General features: G+C 41.8%; 1 protein-coding gene across 1 annotated transcript in view; it reads right to left on the minus strand.

Annotated features, from left to right (window-relative positions):
- LOC106563264 (G-protein-signaling modulator 1) overlaps positions 1–11,232 on the minus strand; it is a 65,576-nt gene extending 54,344 nt beyond the window's left edge. The window contains exon 1 of the mRNA XM_014128695.2: positions 11,014–11,232. Coding sequence (XP_013984170.2) covers positions 11,014–11,072 — 59 coding nt within the window. The 5' untranslated portion in view covers positions 11,073–11,232. The remainder of the gene's footprint in view (positions 1–11,013) is intronic.
- Positions 11,233–21,018: the final 9,786 nt, after the last annotated feature.

Below are 21,018 nucleotides of genomic sequence, written 5' to 3' on the forward strand. Positions count from 1 at the left end.
CTGAACATCCCTTAACCACCACCTTACTGGAACACGGTTTAAAAATGTTGCCAGTGAAAAGGCAAGAGTTTGGTTTTGTCTGGTTTGCGTTCTTTAAAATCATAAACTGCAACCTACACTGCATTACCACAGCCTTTCATGCTTGTAGTTAGCCTAATCTCAAATGATGCCACATTAGCATTGGAGTCCAGTGGGATTAAAGAGAGAAGGGGAATTAGCTGAGAGTGCTGAGACGATTGTGCCACTGTCTGACCGTATGGTCAGAGACAGGTCAGAGCCCTGAAAACACAGCCTGGAGATTTACGACCAAGTAGGCCAACCAGGAAGTACATTTACATTTTAGTCATTTAGCAGACGCTCTTATCCAGAGTGATTTACACTAGTGAATGCATACATTTCATTTCATTCAATGCATTATTTTAAAAAAAATAATAATAATTGTACTGGCCCCCCGTGGGAATCGAACCCACAACCCTGGCGTTGCACACACCATGCTGGCGTTGCAAACACCATGCTCTACCAACTGAGCCACAGGGAAGACCTAGACTTACCAGGTAGTGACTGAAGACTGACTGATCTACAAATCACCTTGCATCCTAAAAGATCTACTTATTATTATTTGTAGATCAGTCAGACAGTCACCATTCAGGCCAAATTACGTTATAAACAGACTTAGGAGGACACTCATTAAACCATATTGCAATGGAAATATGATTAAAGGTTTGACTAAATGATTTCACTCAGAAACCATATAACCTGTTGAAATGTATTCAAAATTATAAGGCTATAATAATGGGTTGAAAACTATATTCCAATACTGTGTGTGAGTAAGACACTGTTACTATTTCAAAATGAACAGGGCATAGTTGATAAGACGACCTTGTGAGAGGAACAGGAACAGGGCCTCCCTAGGGAGGGGAACAACTGCCCGAAAACGGCTAGGCTGGCAAAAGATAAGGAGACAGGTGGTCTGGGTACTGTGGAAAAATCCAGCCGCCTAAAGCGGGGTGGAGTTCTCTACTGATGTAAGTTCATTTGTGTGTGTGTGGGTGTGTGTGGTAATATAAAAGGCTGTGTGCATTGTATGAATTTCAGAGCTCTCATAAATAAAAGGTTTTGAACCTTGTAGGCTGGTTCTCCATCTGCGTCATTCAACCAGAATCTTACACACTCTGGGGGGGCAGACTGAGTAGTTTCATTGAAGTTCGGTTTAAGAACATTGATAACTTAATTCCCATAACACATATATCAGTAGTTACTGTATATTGGTCTTTGCGCTTTGCTGTGTGGCCTGAACATTTATTCAGCACAGGGGGAAAAACGTGAATGATGTTTTCCAGAGAAGAACAGATCATAAAATGAGTTAGGACTATGAGGGTTCCGAGGGAGCTAACAAAAAGTTTATAACTTAACATAGGCAAGGTTTAGTTTAATATTTACCCAGGCATTTGATATCCGAATTGTCATTTGCACTGTAAGATTACTGAAGCAGCCAAGGGTGCATTCAGCAGGATGCAACATCTTGTTATGTTCAGACAGAGATACAGTATGTTATGTAGAATAAACACGCCTCTGTTAGAACAAGGAATCACATCAGCTCTATTCATAGTATTTCTATCTGCAACGTTCCACACTGTTTGGTTACTGAACACAGACCCAATCTGAGCCAGGATAAACCTCCAAAGATGAACTCTGAAACAGTCCAATAGTATAAAGTCCTCTCCAGGAGTGAGGTCCAAAGAAATGCCAGACGTACACCAGAGAGAAGGACATTTCGTTTCTGGTGGGATCAAAAGGGGAGCCATGGTTACTCAGGGCCAAAGATAGTATTTTAAAAAGAAGAATAATATTTTCCCTCAGTGACGGTTTGTCTCTGCATAGTAACACTAAGTCAATACTGAGTCGCCATAATATCCCAGTAGAAAAATCTGTCATGTGGTCTTATTGCAGATATTGTGATTCGGTGTGCTAAAATGGGTAGTGGAATTATGGTTTAGTCTGGAAAGGGAGGGAATTTGTTATTTTAGCATGTTTCTTGTCATTACATTTTTTTACATTGGCTGTCTTCATGAATTACTTTATATTATAGTTGAGGGTAAGGAAATTACAACACACACACAGAGAGAGATGTTAGCTTAAACCACTGAATTTAGAAACCTTCCAGACAAACAATAATCACACAGCATGTGTCATAAAACACCATCATGCCTCTGAGCCACAAAGCAGTAGGGTTGTTCCATCAAGTCGGTGCCTTTTGATAAGTCGATTTTACAAAAGTTTTACATTGTCATAAAGAGCACAAATTCAACTTTATAAAAAACAAGTTCCCATCTCAAGAGGTAAAATTGAATTTAAAAAAAGGGCCTATTAATTACCAAATAAAGTAACAGGGTTGACCGTAACAGGGTTGACGATTTCATCTTGAATCAGCCATGAACCCACTTGTGACAGGGGGAATGGAAGCTTCTTGTGTACAACAGGAAGGGGCAATTGAATGGAAGCTTCACAAAAAAAAATGCAATTGTTAAAACGTTTCTAGCCTGTCTATCTATGGGTAACAGGGTTGACATGTTATGCTCGACCCGCTCAGTTTCCCCACCACAAAACACCAGAAAACGGCCAAAAAGAGTAGAACCAGCTCACCTGCTTTCACACTATTATTTGACTATTAGATGTTCAATGTTCCTTTCGAAAGACATTTTAAAAAGGAATACTTTCCCTATATTAAAACGAGAGTTTTAAAAATACATTTATAAATTCAGAGGTCAAATGATCTCCTCTTTCCCAGAAACAATATGGTTACTTGGATGTCTCTTGCCTTGCATAAAGTTCCCAGATGTTGGCTGTGACCTATCTACAGTATGCTTGTCCTTCCCTGAACACAAGTTATATGACCAAAAGTATGTGGATAACTGCTCATCGAACATCTCATTCCAAAATCATGGTCATTAATATGGAGTTGGTCCCTCCTTTGCTGCTATAACAGCCTCCACTCTTCTGGGAAGGCTTGCCACAGTGCTCCTGAGTGGCGCAGCGGTCTAAGGCACTGCATCTCAGTCCTAGAGGCGTCACTAGAGACCCTGGTTCGATTCCAGGCTGTATCACAACTGGCTGTGATTGGGAGTCCCCAGTCCACCTGGCCATGCTGCTGCTCCAGTTTCAACTGTTCTGCCTGCGGCTATGGAACCCTGACCTGTTCACCGGACGTGCTACCTGTCCCAGACCTGCTGTTTTCAACTCTCTACAGACAGCAGGAGCGGTAGAGGTACTCTCAATGATCGGCTATGAAAAGCCAACTGACATTTACTCTTGAGGTGCTGACTTGTTGCACCCTCGACAACTACTGTGATTATTATTATTATTTGACCATGCTGGTCATTTATGAACATTTGAACATCTTGGCCATGTTCTGTTATAATCTCCACCCGGCACAGCCAGAAGAGGACTGGCCACCCCTCATAGCCTGGTTCCTCTCTAGGTTTCTTCCTAGGTTTTGGCCTTTCTAGGGAGTTTTTCCTAGCCACCGTGCTTCTACACCTGCATTGTTGCTGTTTGGGGTTTTAGGCTAAGTTTCTGTACAGCACTTTGAGATATCAGCTGATGTAAGAAGGGCTATATAAATACATTTGATTTGACCAGGGCAGCTCTAGCAGGGCAGAAAGTTGACACACTGACTTGTTGGAAATGTGGCATCCTATGACGATGCCACGTTGAAAGTCACTGGGCTCTTCAGTAAGGTCATTCTACTGCCAATGTTTGTCTATGGAGATTGCATGGCTGTGTTCTCAATTGTATACACCTATCAGCAACGGGTGTGGCTGAAATAGCCAAATTCACTAATTTGAAGGGGTGTCCACATACTTTTTAATATATAATATATATACACCGTTTCCAATTAAACAGGTAGATGCTTCATCTATGTGCTCCATATCCACACCCCAGCAGTAGTCGAGCATTATAGTGCCAATAAAAATTAAATAAGTCTTTGTTTTGTTTGCGTAATCAGAGTTATTTTTACATGACCTTTCCCCTGGAAAGGAGGCTAGAGAGTCATTGGTGACAGTTGAGTTGAACTAGTGAGAGAGAGAAAGCCATGCCAAATCCTAACAAAAAAAATGTGTGTGACTAACATTGACCTTCCAACAGAGAGAGAGAGAGAGGGAGAGCAACATAGACAGAATGACAGACAAGACAAATAGAAACAAAGGTGGTAAAGAAACAATAGAAATGCACTGAAATATATCTTACATTATTAGCATGTATGGGTTTTAAGATGATTCTGGGTGTTATGATAATGTACTGTTCTCTTTACTGGATTCTTGCTTGGCTCAGGAGCTCTGTGCTCCGAGTATTAATCCACCCATAATTACAGAGGCAAGGCTGGTTGTCAGGGTGACCAAAGTGAAACTCTTCAATGTTTTTTTCTCCTCATTAAGTCTCAGTTTTGGCTGATCCCTGTTTTCTCCTTCTCACTCTTTCTCTCGCTACATATTATTACATGGTGTCAACAGATATTACTGTGCATGAAAGTTGTCTTCCCTGTGGCTCAGTTGGTAGAGCATGGTGTGTGCAACACCAGGGTTGTGGGTTCGATTCCCACGGGGGGGCCAGTACAAAAAATATATATATATATATATATATGAAATGAAATGTATGCATTCACTACTGTAAGTCGCTCTGGATAAGAGTGTCTGCTAAATGACTAAAATGTAAAAAAAATTGATAAAGATTAAAGGAATGTAACCAACAAAAAAAACAATATCACATTACATTAAAGCAATACTAATTTGCCATATTTTCAATGCCTCTCAAAACAGACTGATTTTAAAGCTATGGCGCACTTTCATTGAGGATATTACAGGGCCATATAGAGGTCGACTGAATCCTCTTGCAGTCTATCTACATCAATTGAATGCAATAGATAATGGAAAAAGAATTGTAAACCTCGTGATCACGGACAGATGGAGTGCCAGACAGTGTTTCAGCTCTGTGTAGGAACACAAACATTAGCTCTGGGACTAATGAATAGTCATCTACTGTATCATTAGGAAACCGAGAGGGTCTGAAGCACCTCTTTAGAGTTGTACCTCTCCATACTCCAGCATCGTTGTGTCTGCACTGCCCACAAAGCCTTCAATGCATAGGGCTCCATTCATGTCAATCAGACCCGCACAGACAACATGGACAGATGAAAGAGAGGTAGGGTTTGTTTGGCTTGTGATGAAAAAGTCACCCTAGACAATAACCTGCTATTGACTCATCTGTGTTTGTCCCGTTACTCACAAACACACACATACACCCACCCACCAGTGGCAGTCGTGCTGTCTAAGATGAGGATGATTCTTTTTTTTATGAGCATGGTCTTATTTCTATTACAGCATATTGATTGACTTGTCATTAGTTTTCCCATTCACCCAGCTCAATGTAAGATCGTTAGGTTTAGTCTACTACATGATACTGTAATTTTCCATCTACCCATCATGACGATGCTACAACCTTGCCTATGAATGAAAGTTTACAACGTAGGTGCACAGGTCGAGAGAAAAGATATAGTAATCAAGGTGGCAGACAATGACACATTCAATAACGCTTTGCACACTCTTGCCTGCATCTAGCTGATCTAGGGTGTAATCATTAGTCCAACTGTTCCAAACATGAGTATCTATTGGATCCATTTGATTCCATTTAAGAAACGTTCTTCAACAGAATCGGCGGAATGAACACACTCCTGACCACACACAAACACAATTATCTTTCACAGCAGCCACATACAAACAGCATGATCACTTTGCTCATTGGAATCATTGTTCCATCTAAGCTGCGCGCAGACGAGCAATAGCTCCAAGACTGCCGTGCAGTACATGGAAGAAATATCAGCCCACTGAGAGAAGCACGAGATTTCATTTTACTCAACTTTTTAGAGTTTTCCCTGTTAGTTAACACTACAAATGTTTCCCTTTACTGTGCAATTGTGATCGGATCAACACAATATTAGCCAATTTCAATGCAACATACCGAAACAAAACATGCAAGAGATTTTGCTATAGGCAGAATGCTTCGGAGTTGGATTCTATTGCACACAACTCAGCCCGTACTCTACACAGACCGGTGCGGAATAACCAGTCAGAGCTGCAGTAGGCTTATATGCAAATAGACCATTGCCATATATGGATCTATGCCATTTACCTTGAACTGCGCTTACAGCTGTGGTCCTGAGTAGATGCGCTTGTTCTGATATCAAAGCAAGAGCTGCATGTAGCCACGTGTGCACATTTTGTTCATATCCTAAACTAGTTAGTGAGTTATTAGCCCAGTTATAGATCCTTTTGTCATCAGTAATAGGGGAGTGATTGCTTCCTACAAGAGCACAAATTGTGTACAATTCTTTGAAAAGCGAGTCAGTTAAAGAGATTTTTTTGTCTTAAAGAGGCTGTGTTGTATTTTGAGACAGGCTTGAATAAGCTAAGTAGCCAATAGGCAAAGGGTGGCATAATTTGTCAAATTCTCTGTAATAATGGTATGGGAATAATAATGCATTTTATTTAGTAAAGTTGTTTAGTATTAGTATTTGGTAGCATTGCCCCCAAAAAATGTAATTGGGTCAAATGTTTCGGGTAGCCTTCCACAAGCTTCACACAATAAGTTGGGGAATTTTGGCCCATTCCTCCTGACAGAGCTGGTGTAACTGAGTCAGGTTTGTAGGCCTCCTTGCTTGCACACGCTTTTTCAGTTCTGCCCACAAATTCTCTATAGGATTGAGGTCAGGGCTTTGTGATGGCCACTCCAATAGCTTGACTTTGTTGTCCTTAAGCCAACTTTGGAAGTATGCTTGGGGTCATTGTCCATTTGGAAGACCCATTTGCTACCAAGCTATAACTTCCTGACTGATGTCTTGAGATGTTGCTTAAATATATCCACACAATTTTCCTTCCTCATGATGCCATATATTTTGTGAAGTGCACCAGTCCCTCCTGCAGCAAAGCACCCCCACAACATGATGCTACCACCCCTGTGTTTCACGGTTCCTCCAAACATAATAGTCATTACGGCCATACAGTTCTATTTTTGTTTCATCAGACCAGAGGACATTTCTCCAAAAAGTACGATCTTTGTCCCCATGTGCAGTTGCAAACTGTAGTCTGGCTTTTTTATGGCGGTTTTGGAGCAGTGGCTTCTTCCTTGCTGAGCGGCCTTTCAGGTTATGTCGATATAGGACTCGTTTTACGGTGTATATAGATACTTTTGTACCCGTTTCCTCCAGCATCTTCACAAGGTCCTTTGCTGTTGTTCTGGGATTGATTTGCACTTTTCGCACCAAAGTACGTTCATCTCTAGGAGACAGAACGCGTCTCCTTCCTGAGCGGTATGACGGCTGCGTGGTCCCATGGTGTTTATACTTAAGTACTATTGTAGACTGTGGAGGTCTACAATTTTTTTTTTTTTCTTCCTGAGGTCTTGGCTGATATCTTTTGATTTTCCCATGATGTCAAGCAAAGAGGCACTGAGTTTGAAGGTAGGCCTTGAAATATATCCACAGGTACACCTCCAATTGACTCAAATGATGTCAATTAGCCTATCAGAAGCTTCTAAAGCCATGACATAATTTTCTGGAATTTTCCAAGCTGTTTAAAACCACAGTCAACTTAGTGTATGTAAACTTCTGACCCACTGGAATTGTGATACAGTGAATTATAAGTGAAATAATCTGTCTGTAAACAATTGTTGGAAAAATTACTTGTGTCATGCACAAAGTAGATGCCAAACTATAGTTTGTTAAATAGACATTTGTGGAGTGGTTGAAAAATAAGTTTTAATGACTACAACCTAAGTGTATGTAAACTTCTGACTTCAACTGTATATCCTACCAATGGGACATTAAAAACTGTAATATCTTATGTTTCACCGAGTCGTGGCTGAACAATAACATTAAGAAGATACATTTGACGGGTTATACACTCTATCGACAGGACAGAACGGCAGCCTTTGGTAAGACACGGGGCGGGGGCCTATGCATATTTGTAAGCAATAGCTGGTGCACGATTTCTAAGGAAGTGTCAGGGTTTTGATCGCCTGAGGTAGAGTATCTAATGATAAGCTGTAGACCACACTATCTACATAGAGAGTATTTTTCGTAGCTGTCTACATACCACCACAGACGGAGGCTGGCACTAAAACCACACTCAATGAGCTGTATACCGCCATAAGCAAACAGGAAAATGCTCATCCAGAGGTGGCACGCCTAGTGGCCGGGGACTTTAATACAGGGAAACTTAATTCGGTTTTACCTAATTTCTATCAGCTAAATGTGCAACCAGAGAGAAAAAAAATTGACCACTTCAATTCCACACACAGAGACACGTACAAAGTTCTCCCTCCATTTGGCAAATCTGACCATAACTCTATGCTCCTGATTCCTGCTTACAAGCAAAAATTGACTGCACGGCCAGGCATAACTCCAACACCTTCATTAAGTTTGCTGATGACAACAGTGGTAGGCCTGATCACCGACAACGATAGGGAGGAGGTCAGAGACCTGACCGTGTGGTGCAAAGACAACCTCTCCCTAAATGTGATCAAGACAAAGGAGATGATTGTGGACTACAGGAAAAGGAGGACCGAGGACGCCCTCATTCTCATCGACGGGGCTGTAATGGAGTAGGTTGAGAGCTTCAAGTTCCTTGTTGTCCACATCACCAACAAACTAACATGGTCCAAGCACACCAAGACAGTCGTGAAGAGGGCACGACAAAACCTATTCCCCCTCAGGAGACTGAAAATATTTGGCATGGGTCCTCAGATCCTCAAAAGGTTTTACAGCTGCACCATCGAGAGCATCCTGATGCGTTGCATCACTGCCTGGTATGGCAACTGCTTGGCCTCCCACCGCAAGGCACTAGAGGGTAGTGTGTATGGCCCAGTACATCACCGGGACATCACCGGGACAGTTCTGACCTAGAATATGTTGACAACTACAAATAACTAGGGTGTCTGGTTAGACTGTAAACTCTCCTTCTTTCCTCTCCAATCCAAAATTAAATCTAGAATCGGCTTCCTATTTCGCAACAAAGCATCCTTCACTCATGCCGCCAAATATAACCTCGTAAAACTGACTATCCTACCGATCCTCGACTTTGGCGATGTCATTTACAAAATAGCCTCCAACACTCTACTCAGCAAACTGTATGTAGTCTATCACAGTGCCATCCGTTTTATCACGAAAGCCCCATATACTACCCACCACTGGGACCTGTATGCTCTCGTTGGCTGGCCCTCACTACATATCCGTCGCCAAACCCACTGGCTCCAGGTTATCTATAAGTCTTTGCTAGGTAAAGCTCCGCCTTATCTCAGGTCACTGGTCACCATAGCAACACCCACCCGTAGCACGTGCTATACGTATATTGCACTGGTCATCCCCAAAGCCAACACTTCCTTTGGCCACCTTTCCTTCCAGTTCTCTGCTGCCAATGACTGGAATGAATTGCAAAAATCTCTGAAGCTGGAGTCTTATATCTCCCTCTCTAACTTTAAGCATCAGCTATCAGAGCAGCTTACCTATCACTGTACCTGTACATAGCCCATCTGTAAATAGCACACCCAACTACCTCATCCCCATAGTATTACTTACCCTCTTGCACCCCGGTATCTCTACTTGCACATCATCATCTGCACATCTATCACTCCAGTACTAATGCTGAATTGTAATTATTTTCACCTCTATGGCCTATTTATTGCCTACCTCCCTACTCTTCTACATTTGCACACACTGTACATAGATTTTTCAATTTTGATTTTCTTTTGTGTTATTGACTGTACGTTTGTTTATGTGTAACTCTGTTGTTTTTTTTGTCGCACTTCTTTGCTTTATCTTGGCCAGGTCGCAGTTGTAAATGAGAACTTGTTCTCAACAGACCTACCTGGTTAAATAAAGGTTAAATTAAAATAAAACAAATAATTAAAGAGCAGCAGTTTATTTTTTTTCTTAAAACTGCATTGTTGGTTAAAGGCTTGTAAGTAAGCATTTCACTATAAGGTCTACACGGGTTGTATTCGGGGCACGTGACAAATACACTTTGATTTGACACGGCCCACCGTGACATCCTTTATACTGTATATCCAGATTTTTCCTCAGTGTCATTTTTTTTAAGCTAATCAACCCAACATGGTGTTACTGCTAGAGGGGATTTTGAGCTCCACACACTTTGTGTAACCATTATTAACTCAGGACATTCAAGTCTACAATAAAACCTACACATCATTCTTTCCAATGTCATACTCTCAGTGCTGTCTATAATTCAACTGCACATAATGTTTACCCTCAAAGCTGTGTGGAAACAATTGCTATAGTACAGTCAGCAGTAGAGAGAGCACAGGGAAGGAACAGAGAAAGGCTTAGCTGTCTCGAAATGCATGCAAAGACAAAGGAAAATGAATGCCTCCCTAGACAGCCATACTGTTACATATACAAATCCACCTACCACAAATACAGACTTTACTGAGCAGCTGTGTGCTCTGTTGACCGTGTGTGTGTGTGTGTGTGTGTGTGTGTGTGTGTGTGTGTGTGTGTGTGTGTGTGTGTGTGTGTGTGTGTGTGTGTGTGTGTGTGTGTGAGTGAGTGAGCCCAATCTCAGCCAGCCAGCTCCACTCTTGTCCTGGTCCTATGTGGCTCCTTGCAGTCTGCACATTCACTTAGAGCCCACAGCAGCAGCAATGTTAGTCTGGGAAAGGAGAGGCTAAGATATCCAGGACTGAGGCCAGGAATGAGGCTTGGGACTGAAGCTTTGGCTAGAGTTGTAGCCTACTCACAGGGAGCTGTGTCTAGGTTAGCTCCCCCTGTCTAACGCCTCCTTAGGCAGCCAGGCAGAGAGCCGGTAGCCCTTGTGTCTCTCAGCCCAGTCACTCCTCTTTCCCGGTCTTTCCTCTCTCCTCCCCCCACTAAGAACAGGCTATGCTGACCGTTCAGGAATCCACACCACACTAACCCTCTCCCTTCCCCCCTGGGTCGGGTCCTACCTCGAGTGCAGCCTCTTGCTGGCCAGATCCTGGTCAACAGTGTTAGCAGACTGAGCCATGGGCAGCCTCCTCCAGTAGCTAACCCTTCACAAATATTTCCTCCAGCTGCTCAAGACTTCCCAGTGCTGCAACTGCGTCCTTCCCAGCAGCTCTCTCTACCTCTCTCTCTCTCCTTCCCTCTCTCTCAGCACAGCAATGGCAGCTGCTGAGGAAGTGAGGTATTGTGCAAATAAATCCATATAAGGCAAGCCCCTCCCCTGTTGCTGACGTCACAGAGCAGAGTGTGACGCATGTTTGGTTTGAGTATGAGGGAGGGAGGGAACAAGCAGGGCTGCTGACTGCAAAAGGGGAAATCCCAATGTCTCTGTCTGATACATAGGTTACACACATTCACACTTATGGGCACACACACTCACATGAATGCATGCACGCACGCACGCACGCACACACACACACACACACAGAGGCTCTTTTTCTCACTCTTCTCTTTGTTCTCTTTCTGTCTTACTGTATGCTGAGCGATAGCGTTTTTCTGGTCTCTTTTCAAAGCACATCGCTCTACCTGGGTTTTTCCCACACAGTCTCTTCCCCAATTTGGCTTGCATCTATGCTTTTCCAGCTTCCTTTTCTCACCATCTTTTCACATGTTAAATTTAATCGTTTCCCCACATCATATAAAATAATTTCAGGTTCTTTTCCTTTTAACTGTCATTATTTCTTGAGAAACATGTCAATAGACAAGTTACGCTCAAGTAATCACTGCTTACTGAGTTGTCAGTCTGTGTTTATGGCAGGGTAGTGACAAGTATGTATGCATTTATTGTATTTAACTAGGCAAGTGAGTTAAGAACAAATTCTTATTTACAATGACGGCCTACCCGGGAACAGTGGGTTAACTGCCAGATTCTTACCTTGTCAGCTCAGGGATTCGATCTACGCAACTTTGCAGTTACTGGCCCAATGCTCTAACCACTAGGCTACCTGCCGCATTATGGTAGCAAAAATTGAAAAAGAGATGCAGAAAAGATGCAGAAAAGCTAATCCATGCTTTTGTCACTTCTAGATTAGACTACTGCAATGCTCTACTCTCCGGCTACCTGGATAAAGCACCAAATAAACTTCAGTTAGCGCTAAATACGGCTGCCAGAATCTTGACAAGAGCTAAAATATTTGATCATACTACTCCAGTGCTAGCCTCTCTACACTGGCTTGCTGACAAGGCTAAGGCTGATTCCAAGGTTTTATTGCTAACCTACAAAGCATTACATGGACTTGCTCCTACCTATCTCTCTGATTTGGTCCTGCCGTACATAGCTACACGCACGCTACACTGCAGTCACAAGACGCAGGCCTCCTTATTGTCCCTAGAATTTCTTAGCAAACAGCTGGAGGCAGGGCTTTCTGCTATAGAGCTCAAGTTTTATGGAATGGTCTGCCGATCCATGTGAGAGATGCAGCCTCGGTAGATCCTATGATTGAGTGTAGTCTGGCCCAGGGGTGTGAAGGTGAACGGCAAGGCACTGGAGTGAAGAACCACCATTGCTGTCTCTGCATGGCTAGCTGCCCTCTCTCCCCTGAGATTCTCTGCTGCTGGCCCTATTACGGGGGCTGAGTCACTGGCTTACTAGTGCTCTCCCATGACATCCCTAAGAGGCGTGTGTCACATCGTACCAGGCTTTTTTCACAATACTCGACTTGAGTGGGTTGAGTCACTGACATGATCTTCCTGTCCGGTTTTGCGCCCCCTCGGGCTCGTGCAGTGAGGGAAATCTTTGTGGGCTATACTCAGCCTTGTCTCAGGGTAGTAAGTTGGTGGTCTGTTGGTATTCCTCAAGTGGTGTGGGGGTTGTGCTTTGGAAAAGTGGGTGGGATTATATCCTGCCTGTTTGGTCCTGTCTAGGGGTATCATCGGACGGGGCCACAGTGCCCCCGACCCCCGTCTCAGTCTATACTGCAATACTCTATGTGCCAGGGGGATAGGGTCAGTCTGTCCTATCTGGTGTATTTCTCCTGTCTTATCTTTTGTCCTGTGTGAACTTAAGTATGCTCCCTCTAATTATCCCATCTCTCTTTCTCTGCTCATGCAGGACCTGAGCCCTAGGACCATGCCTAAGGACTACCTGGCTGTCCCCGTCCCCAGTCCACCTGGTCGTGCTGCTGATCCAGTTTCTGCTGTTTTGCCTGTGGCGATGGAACCCTGACTTGTTCACCAGACGTGCTACCTTGTTGTGCTGCTGCTCCAGTTTCAACTGTTCTGATGCGGCTACGTAACTGACCTGTTCACTGGGCGTGCTACATGCTGTTATCGACCCTCTCTCTCCCTCTCTCTCCCTATCTCCTTCTCTACCACACCTGCTGAATTCGTGGCTATGAAAAGCCAACTGACATTTACTCCTGAGGTGCTGACCTGTTGCACCCTCTACAACCACTGTGATTGTTATTTGACACTGCTGGTCATCTATGAACGTTTGAACATCTTGAAGAAAGATCTGGCCTTAATGGCCATGTACTCTTATAATCTCCACCCAGCACTGCCAGAAAAGGACTGGCCAAACCTCAGAGCCTGGTTCCTCTCTAGGTTTCTTCCTAGGTTCCTGCCTTTCTTGGAACTTTTCCCTAGCCATTGTGCTTCTATATTTGCATTGCTTGCTCTTTGGGGGTTGAGGCTGGTTTTCTGTATAAGCACTTTGTGACATCTGCTGGTGTAAAAAGAGCTTTATAAATATATTTGACTGAGGAGCAATTTGCTGCTTTGAGGTTTGCAGAGAACAACAGGGTGTTGTCCAGGGTCAAGCCAAGGTTCTTTGCACTCTGGGAGGGGGATGCCGTAGTGTTGTCAACCATGATCGAGAGGTCTTGGAGCGAGCTGGCCATCACTGGGAGGAAGAGCAGCTACGTCTTGTCAAGGTTGAGCTTAAGGTGGTGGACCGACATCCAAGCTAAGCTATCTTCCAGGCATGCAGAGATGCGTGTTGCCACCTGGGTGTCAGAAGGGGGGAGGAGAAAAGTAGTTAAGTGTTATCCACATAGTAATTATAGGAGAGAACATGTGAGGATATGACGGAGCCGAGTGACCTGGTGTATAGAGAGAAGAGGAGAGGACCAAGAACAAAGCCCTGGGGGACACCAGTAGTGAGAGTATGTGGTACAGACACAGATCCTCTCCACGTCACCTGGTAGGAGCAGCCTGCCAGGTAAGATGCATTCTAAGAGTGAGCAGAGCCTGAGACACCCAGGCTTGGTTGGGTGGAGAAGAGGTTCTGATGGTTCACGGCATTGCAGTCAGTGGATAGATCTAGGAGGATGATAACAGGGGAGAGAGAGTCAGCTTTGGCAGTGCGGATAGCCTCCATGAAACAGAGAAGACCAGACTCAGTTGAGTGACCCATCTTGAAACCTGACTGGTTAGGGTCAAGATCGTTCTGAGAGAGATACCAAGGGAGTTGGTCAGAGACAGCACACAAGTATTTTCAAAATAAAAGAAAGGTATATTGGTCTAAAGTTTTTTATTTCAGAGGGGTCGAGTGTTTATTTCTATTTTCTTTTCTTTAATGTTGGGGTAGATCAGCTTTAATTTTGCACATAGATTGTAGCTTTCATCAATGTAAATGTCTGCATCATTTCCAATCCGCCATATATTTTTGGGGTAAATATACATACACAGTTGAAGTCGAAAGTTTACATACACCTTAGCCAAATACATTTCAACTCAGTATTTCACAATTCCTGGCATTTAATCCAAGTAAAAATTCCCTGTCTTAGGTCAAATAAGATCACCACATTATTTTAAGAATGTGAAATGTCAGAATAATAGTAGAGAGAATGATTTATTTCAGCTTTTATTTCTTTCATCACATTCCCAGTGGGTCAGAGGTTTACATACACTCAATTAGTATTTGGTAGCATTGCCTTTAAATTGTTTAACTTGGGTCAAATGTTTTGGGTAGCCTTCTACAACCTTCCCACAATAAGTTGGGTGAATTTTGACCCAATCCCCCTGACAGAGGTGGTGTAACTGAGTCAGGTTTGTAGGCCTCCTTGCTTGCACACGCTTTTTCAGTTCTGTCCACAGATTTTCTATATGGTTGAGGTCAGGGCTTTGTGATGGCCACTCCAATACCTTGACTTTGTTGTCCTTAAGCCATTTTGCCACAACTTTGGAAGTATGCTTGGGGTCATTGTCCATTTGGAAGACCCATTTGCTACCAAGCTTTAACTTCCTGACTGATGGCTTGAGATGTTGCTTCAATATATCCACATAATTTTCCATCCTCATGATGCCATCTATTTTGTGAAGTGCACCAGTCCCTCCTGCAGCAAAGCACCCCCACAACATGATGCTGCCACCCCGTGCTTCACGGTTGGGATAGTGTTCTTTGGCTTGCAAGCCTCCCCCTTTTTCCTCCATACATAACGATGGTCATTATGGACAAACAGTTCTATTTTTGTTTCATCAGACCAGAGGGCCTTTCTCCAAAAAGTACGATCTTTGTCCCCATGTGCAGTTGCAAACTGTAGTCTGGCTTTTTTATGGCGGTTTTGGAGCAGTGGCTTTTCCCTTGCTGAGCGGCCTTTCAGGTTAAGACAATAAAGGACTCGTTTTACTGCCCCCCCCACCCCCCTTTGTTCAGGGACACATTATTCCATTTCTGTTAGTCACATGTCTGTGGAACTTGTTCAGTTTATGTCTCAGTTTTTGAATCTTGTTATATTCATACAAATGTTTACACATGTTAAGTTTGCTAAAAATAAACACAGGTGACAGTGAGAGGATGTTTCTTTTTTTACTGAGTTTACATATCTTTTTAAAATATATTTTTCTTTCTTATTTCCCGCAAACCCTACCACCCCTCCCCTAATTGGAGCAAACTAATAAACAACAACACTTTGGTTTCTACTTCCAGCTCATACATACTATATTCATTTTACGGACACAATCTATTTTACAATAGTTATATATTTTGTTTGTTTTTATTCCTGGCCTTCTTCTAACCTCCACATCTCCCCTTTATTTCTGATGTCCATCCAGTTTGATTTCTATTTGCCATATATTTTTAACTGTGCTATTTCAGAAAAGTTCTGAACCTACATACATTTTACAGACACAGGATATTTTACATTTGTTATCTTGTTGTTATTAGTCCCACCCTTCAGCTCCATTAAACCCCTCCCATCTATCTCTTAACACCATCCATATTGGATTTCTATTTGCCATATATTTTTCAACTGTGCTGTGATGCTTCATAAACGTTCTGAACCTTTCTATTCTCATAGTTTCTACAGATTGTAAATTAAAGATAAACATTTTTGCTAAAAGTATTATTATATTATTGATTGATTGACTATGACTTTTCAAATAACCCAGTATTGTTATCTGCAGTGTTAGCTGCAGGTGAAAGGTTGCAATTCTTCACCTGGACCTGTGACCAAAAACGAGCTACATATGGACAGTACCAAAATAAATGATCCAATGACTCTGCCTCTTCGCAGCAAAATCTGCAGAACTGGGAAGGTTGTATCCCCCATATATTTAACATTCTATTGGTTGCAAGAATTTTGTATAATCATTTAAATTGAGTTTGGAATCCGGCGTTGCATGTCAAATTATCAAATTATAAACCATGTGCCATGGAATCGGTACATCGAAAATCTCTTCCCAAATATTTTGTAATCTATATGGCACAGATGTCAAGTTTTTGGTCCTTAAATGAAACGGGTATATATTTTTGTTTATCACAATTTTCTCTAACCTCTACGGTGTCAGTGTCCCTAAACCGGGATGGTTGTTGCTAACATGCGCTAATGTGACTCGAATGACATTGTATACAGCAGCTAACTTTCCGGGACAGAGACATGTCTTATATGGGCAGAAAGCTTCAATTACTGTTAATCTAACTGCAGTGTCCAATGAACAGCAGCTATTACAGTAAAAAAAGACCATGCTATTGTTTGAGGAGAGTGCACAATAACAAAGAACTTTTATCACGGCAACTGGTTTGATACATTCACCTCTGAAGGTAAATAGTGTACTTACATTCAGTAATCTTGCTCTGATTTGTCATCCTGAAGGTCCCAGAAATAAAATGTAGTATAGTTTTGTTTGATAAAATCTATTTTTATGTTCAAATGTAGGAACTGGGGTCTACAGGTTGAACCCACTGCTGTCTCTGGCTCCACACCCACTCCGCCTCTAGATGTGAGAAAGTTAGTGTATCATCTATCATGTATGACAATCCTGGGAGTGTGTAATCTTAAATGTTTTATTACCATAGTGTTTTTGTATGTTCTCTATAGTTATGTACTTGAAAATGTACCAAATCAAACTTTTATTGTCACATGCGCTGAATACAACAACTGTTGACCTTTCCATGAAATGCTTACTTACAAGCCCTTAACCAACAGTGCAGTTCAAGAAGAGTTAAGAAAATATTGACCAAATAAACTAAAGTAAAAAATAGTAAATAGTAACACAATAACATAACAATAACGAGGCTATATACAGGGGGTACCGGTACAGAGTCAGAGTGCGGGGGTACAGGTTAGTTGAGGCAATTTGTAAGGGTAAAGTGACTATGCATAGACAATAAACAGTGAATAGCAGCAGTGTACAAAACAATGTAATATTCCGGTAGCCATTTGATTAATTGTTCAGCAATCCTATGGCTTGGGGGTGGAAGCTGTAAAGGAGCCTTTTGGTCCTAGACTTGGCGCTCCGGTACCGCTTGCTGTGAGGTAGCAGAGAAAACTGTCTATGACTTGGGTGACTGGAAACTTCGACAATGTTATGGTCTTTCCTCTGACACCACCAATTATATAGGTCCTGGATTGCAGGAAGCTTGGCCCCAGTGATGTACTGGGCCGTACGCACTACCCTCTGTAGCTCCTCACGGTCATATGCCAATCAGTTACCATACCAGGCGGTGATACAACCAGTCAGGATGCTCTCGATGGTGCTGCTGTAGAACATTTTGAGGATCTGGGAACCCATGCCAAAATGTTTCAGTCTCCCGAGGGAGAAAAGGTGTTGTAATGCCCTCTTCACGACTGTCTTGGTCTGTTTGGACCATGATAGTTCATTGGTGGACACCAAAGAACGTGAAACTCTCTGACCACTTCCATATTGAGCGAGTCACTGGTACTTCCTGCTTTCGTTTTTGCTTGTAAGCAGGAATCAGGAGGATAGAATTATGGTCAGATTTGCCAAATGGAGGGCAGGGGAGAGCATTGTATGCATCTCTGTGTGTGGAGTAAAGGTGTTCTAGAGTTTTTTTCCTCTGTTTGCACGTGACATACTGGAAAAAATTTGGTGAAACTGATTTACGTTTGCCTAGATGAAAGTCCCAGGCCACTAAAGGCACCGCTTCTGGGTGAGCATTTTCTTGTTTGCTTATGGCCTTATAGAGTTGGTTGAGTGTGATCTTAGTGCCAGCATCGGTCTGTGGTGGTAAATAGATGGCTACGAAAAATATAGAAGAGAACTCTCTTGGTAGACAGTGTGGTCTACAGCTTATCATAAGGTACTCAGGCGAGCAATACCTCGAGACTTCTTTAATATTAGACATTGTGTACCAGCTGTTATTGACAAAAATACACACACCCCACCCCTCGTCTTACCAGATGTAGCTTCTCTGTTCTGCCGGTGCATGGAAAATCCCTCCAGCTCTATATTACCCGTGTCGTCGTTCAGCCACGATTCGGTGAAACTAAGAACTGTAATATATGTCCCATTGGTAGGATAATTGTAATTGTAGGTCATTCATTTTATTTTCCAATGATTGCATGTTAGCAAGTAGAATGGATGGCCGTGGGAGTTTACTCGCTCGCCTATGGATTCTCAGAGGGCAGCCCAATCTGCATCCTCTTTTCCTCCGTCTTTACTTCACGCAAATGACTGGGATTTGGGACTGTTCCCGGGAGAGCAGTATATCCTTCTCGTCGGACTCGTTAAAGGAAAAAGCTTCTTCCAGTTCGTGGTGAGTAATCTCTGTTCTGATGTCCAGAAGTTATTTTTCTGACATAAGAGACAGTAGCAGCAACATTATGTACAAAATAATTGTAAAAAAAGTTACAAACAATGCAAAAAAACTAACAAAATAGCACAATTGGTTATGAGCATGTAAAACGTCAGCCATCCTCTTATGCGCCATCTTAGCATCTTAGCATCAATTGACCAATTCAGCACATCTGGACAAACTCCAGGCAGACTTTATACAAAATATTGTGCAGTAATGTAACTCTTTCCTGGATCAGTCTGAAACTTTGCACACACACTGATGCCATCTGGTGGCCAAAATCTAAATTACAGCTAGACTCGTATCAGAAAATATGACATTTCTCTTGCATTTCAAAGATGTAACAAAAAATGGAAAACGCATGTATTTTGTTTGTATTATCTTTTACCAGATCTAATGTGTTACATTCTCCTACATTAATTTCACATTTCCACAAACTTCAAAGTGTTTCCTTTCAAATGGTATCAATAATTTGCATATCCTTGCATCAGGTCCTTAGCTACAGGCAGTTGCAGTTGAAGTCGGAAGTATACATACACTTAAGTTGGAGTCATTAAAACTCATTTTTCAACCTCCTCCACACATTTCTTGGCAAGTCAGTTAGGACATCTACTTTGTGCATGACACAAGTAATTTTTCCAGCAATTGTTTACAGACAGATTATTTCACTTATAATTCACTGTATCACGATTCCAGTGGGTCAGAAGTTTACATGCACTAAGTTGACTGTGCCTTTAAACAGCTTGGAAATTTCCAGAAAATGATGTCATGGTTTTAGAAGCTTTTGATAGACTAATTAACATCATGTGAGTCAATTGTTGGTGTACCTGTGGATGTATTTCAAAGCCTTCCACTTGGCTCTTCCATTTTTTTGGTAATGCTGCAATTAGTTGTAATTTTGGGTAGTGCAAACATTTCCATATATTTGTTTTAGCTGCATGTCTGACATAACTCCACCAGTCCTATTTATGATGTCATTTACAAAGATTATACCTTTTTTAAACAATTTATCAGATTTTTTTTAAATGATCAATTAGTATATTTGAGTTTAACCACAATATTTGTTGCATTATTTGTACTGTCTTTTCTGGTGGATTAAACTAAAATTGCAACCAACTTTCTATGGCTTGTTTAAAAAATAACGATATTTTGGAGATTATTTTGTTTTCAAATAACCGAAAGTCAGCTGTTGTAATCTGAATAAAGGGAAAAAGGCCATTCTTGAACATGGGGTGAGACATTCTTACCTATTTGCTAGAGAACCAGTTCAGATTTAAGTATAACTGTTGTATGACTGATTCCTTTAGTGAGAGGCCTAATGCTTTAATATTTAATCATTTCTGCCCTCCAAATTCATATTCATTATATAGATAGGCCCTTTTAGTTTTTTCACCTCTTATGATAAGTGCACTATATTACGTATTGGATCACAAAAAAATACAACTTCTACGTTACCATATAGTTTACCAATGAAATTGTCTGACGGGGATGTTTATTTTATTTATTTTTTTACCTTTATTTAACTAGGCAAGTCAGTTAATAGTCCCTTAATATTATTGTTGGATCTGATTTTAACAGCTAATGTTTCGATAGCAATAATGAATAGATATGCCGATAGTGGGCAACCTTGTTTTACTCCTCTTGACAGTTTAAAACTTTCTGAGAAGTAGCCATTATTTATTATTTTACACCTACGGTTACTATACATAACTTTAACCAACTTTATAAGAGATTCTCCAAAATTGAAATATTCCAGGCATTTATATATAAACTCCAGTCTGACTTTATCAAAGGCCTTTTCAAAGTCAGCTATGAATACTAGGCCTGGTTTTCCAGATATTTCACAGTAATATTTTGTTTCCAGTACTTGTCTTATATTATCTCCAATGTATTGTCCATGTAGGAAACCTGTCTGATTAGGATGAATAATATCAGACAACATGTTTTCAATTCTATGCGGTAAGCATTTTGCTGAAGTGTAAGAGGCCTCAAC

The sequence above is a fragment of the Salmo salar genome, chromosome ssa11 (genome assembly GCF_905237065.1).
Source record: "Salmo salar chromosome ssa11, Ssal_v3.1, whole genome shotgun sequence".
Lineage (NCBI taxonomy): Eukaryota > Metazoa > Chordata > Actinopteri > Salmoniformes > Salmonidae > Salmo > Salmo salar.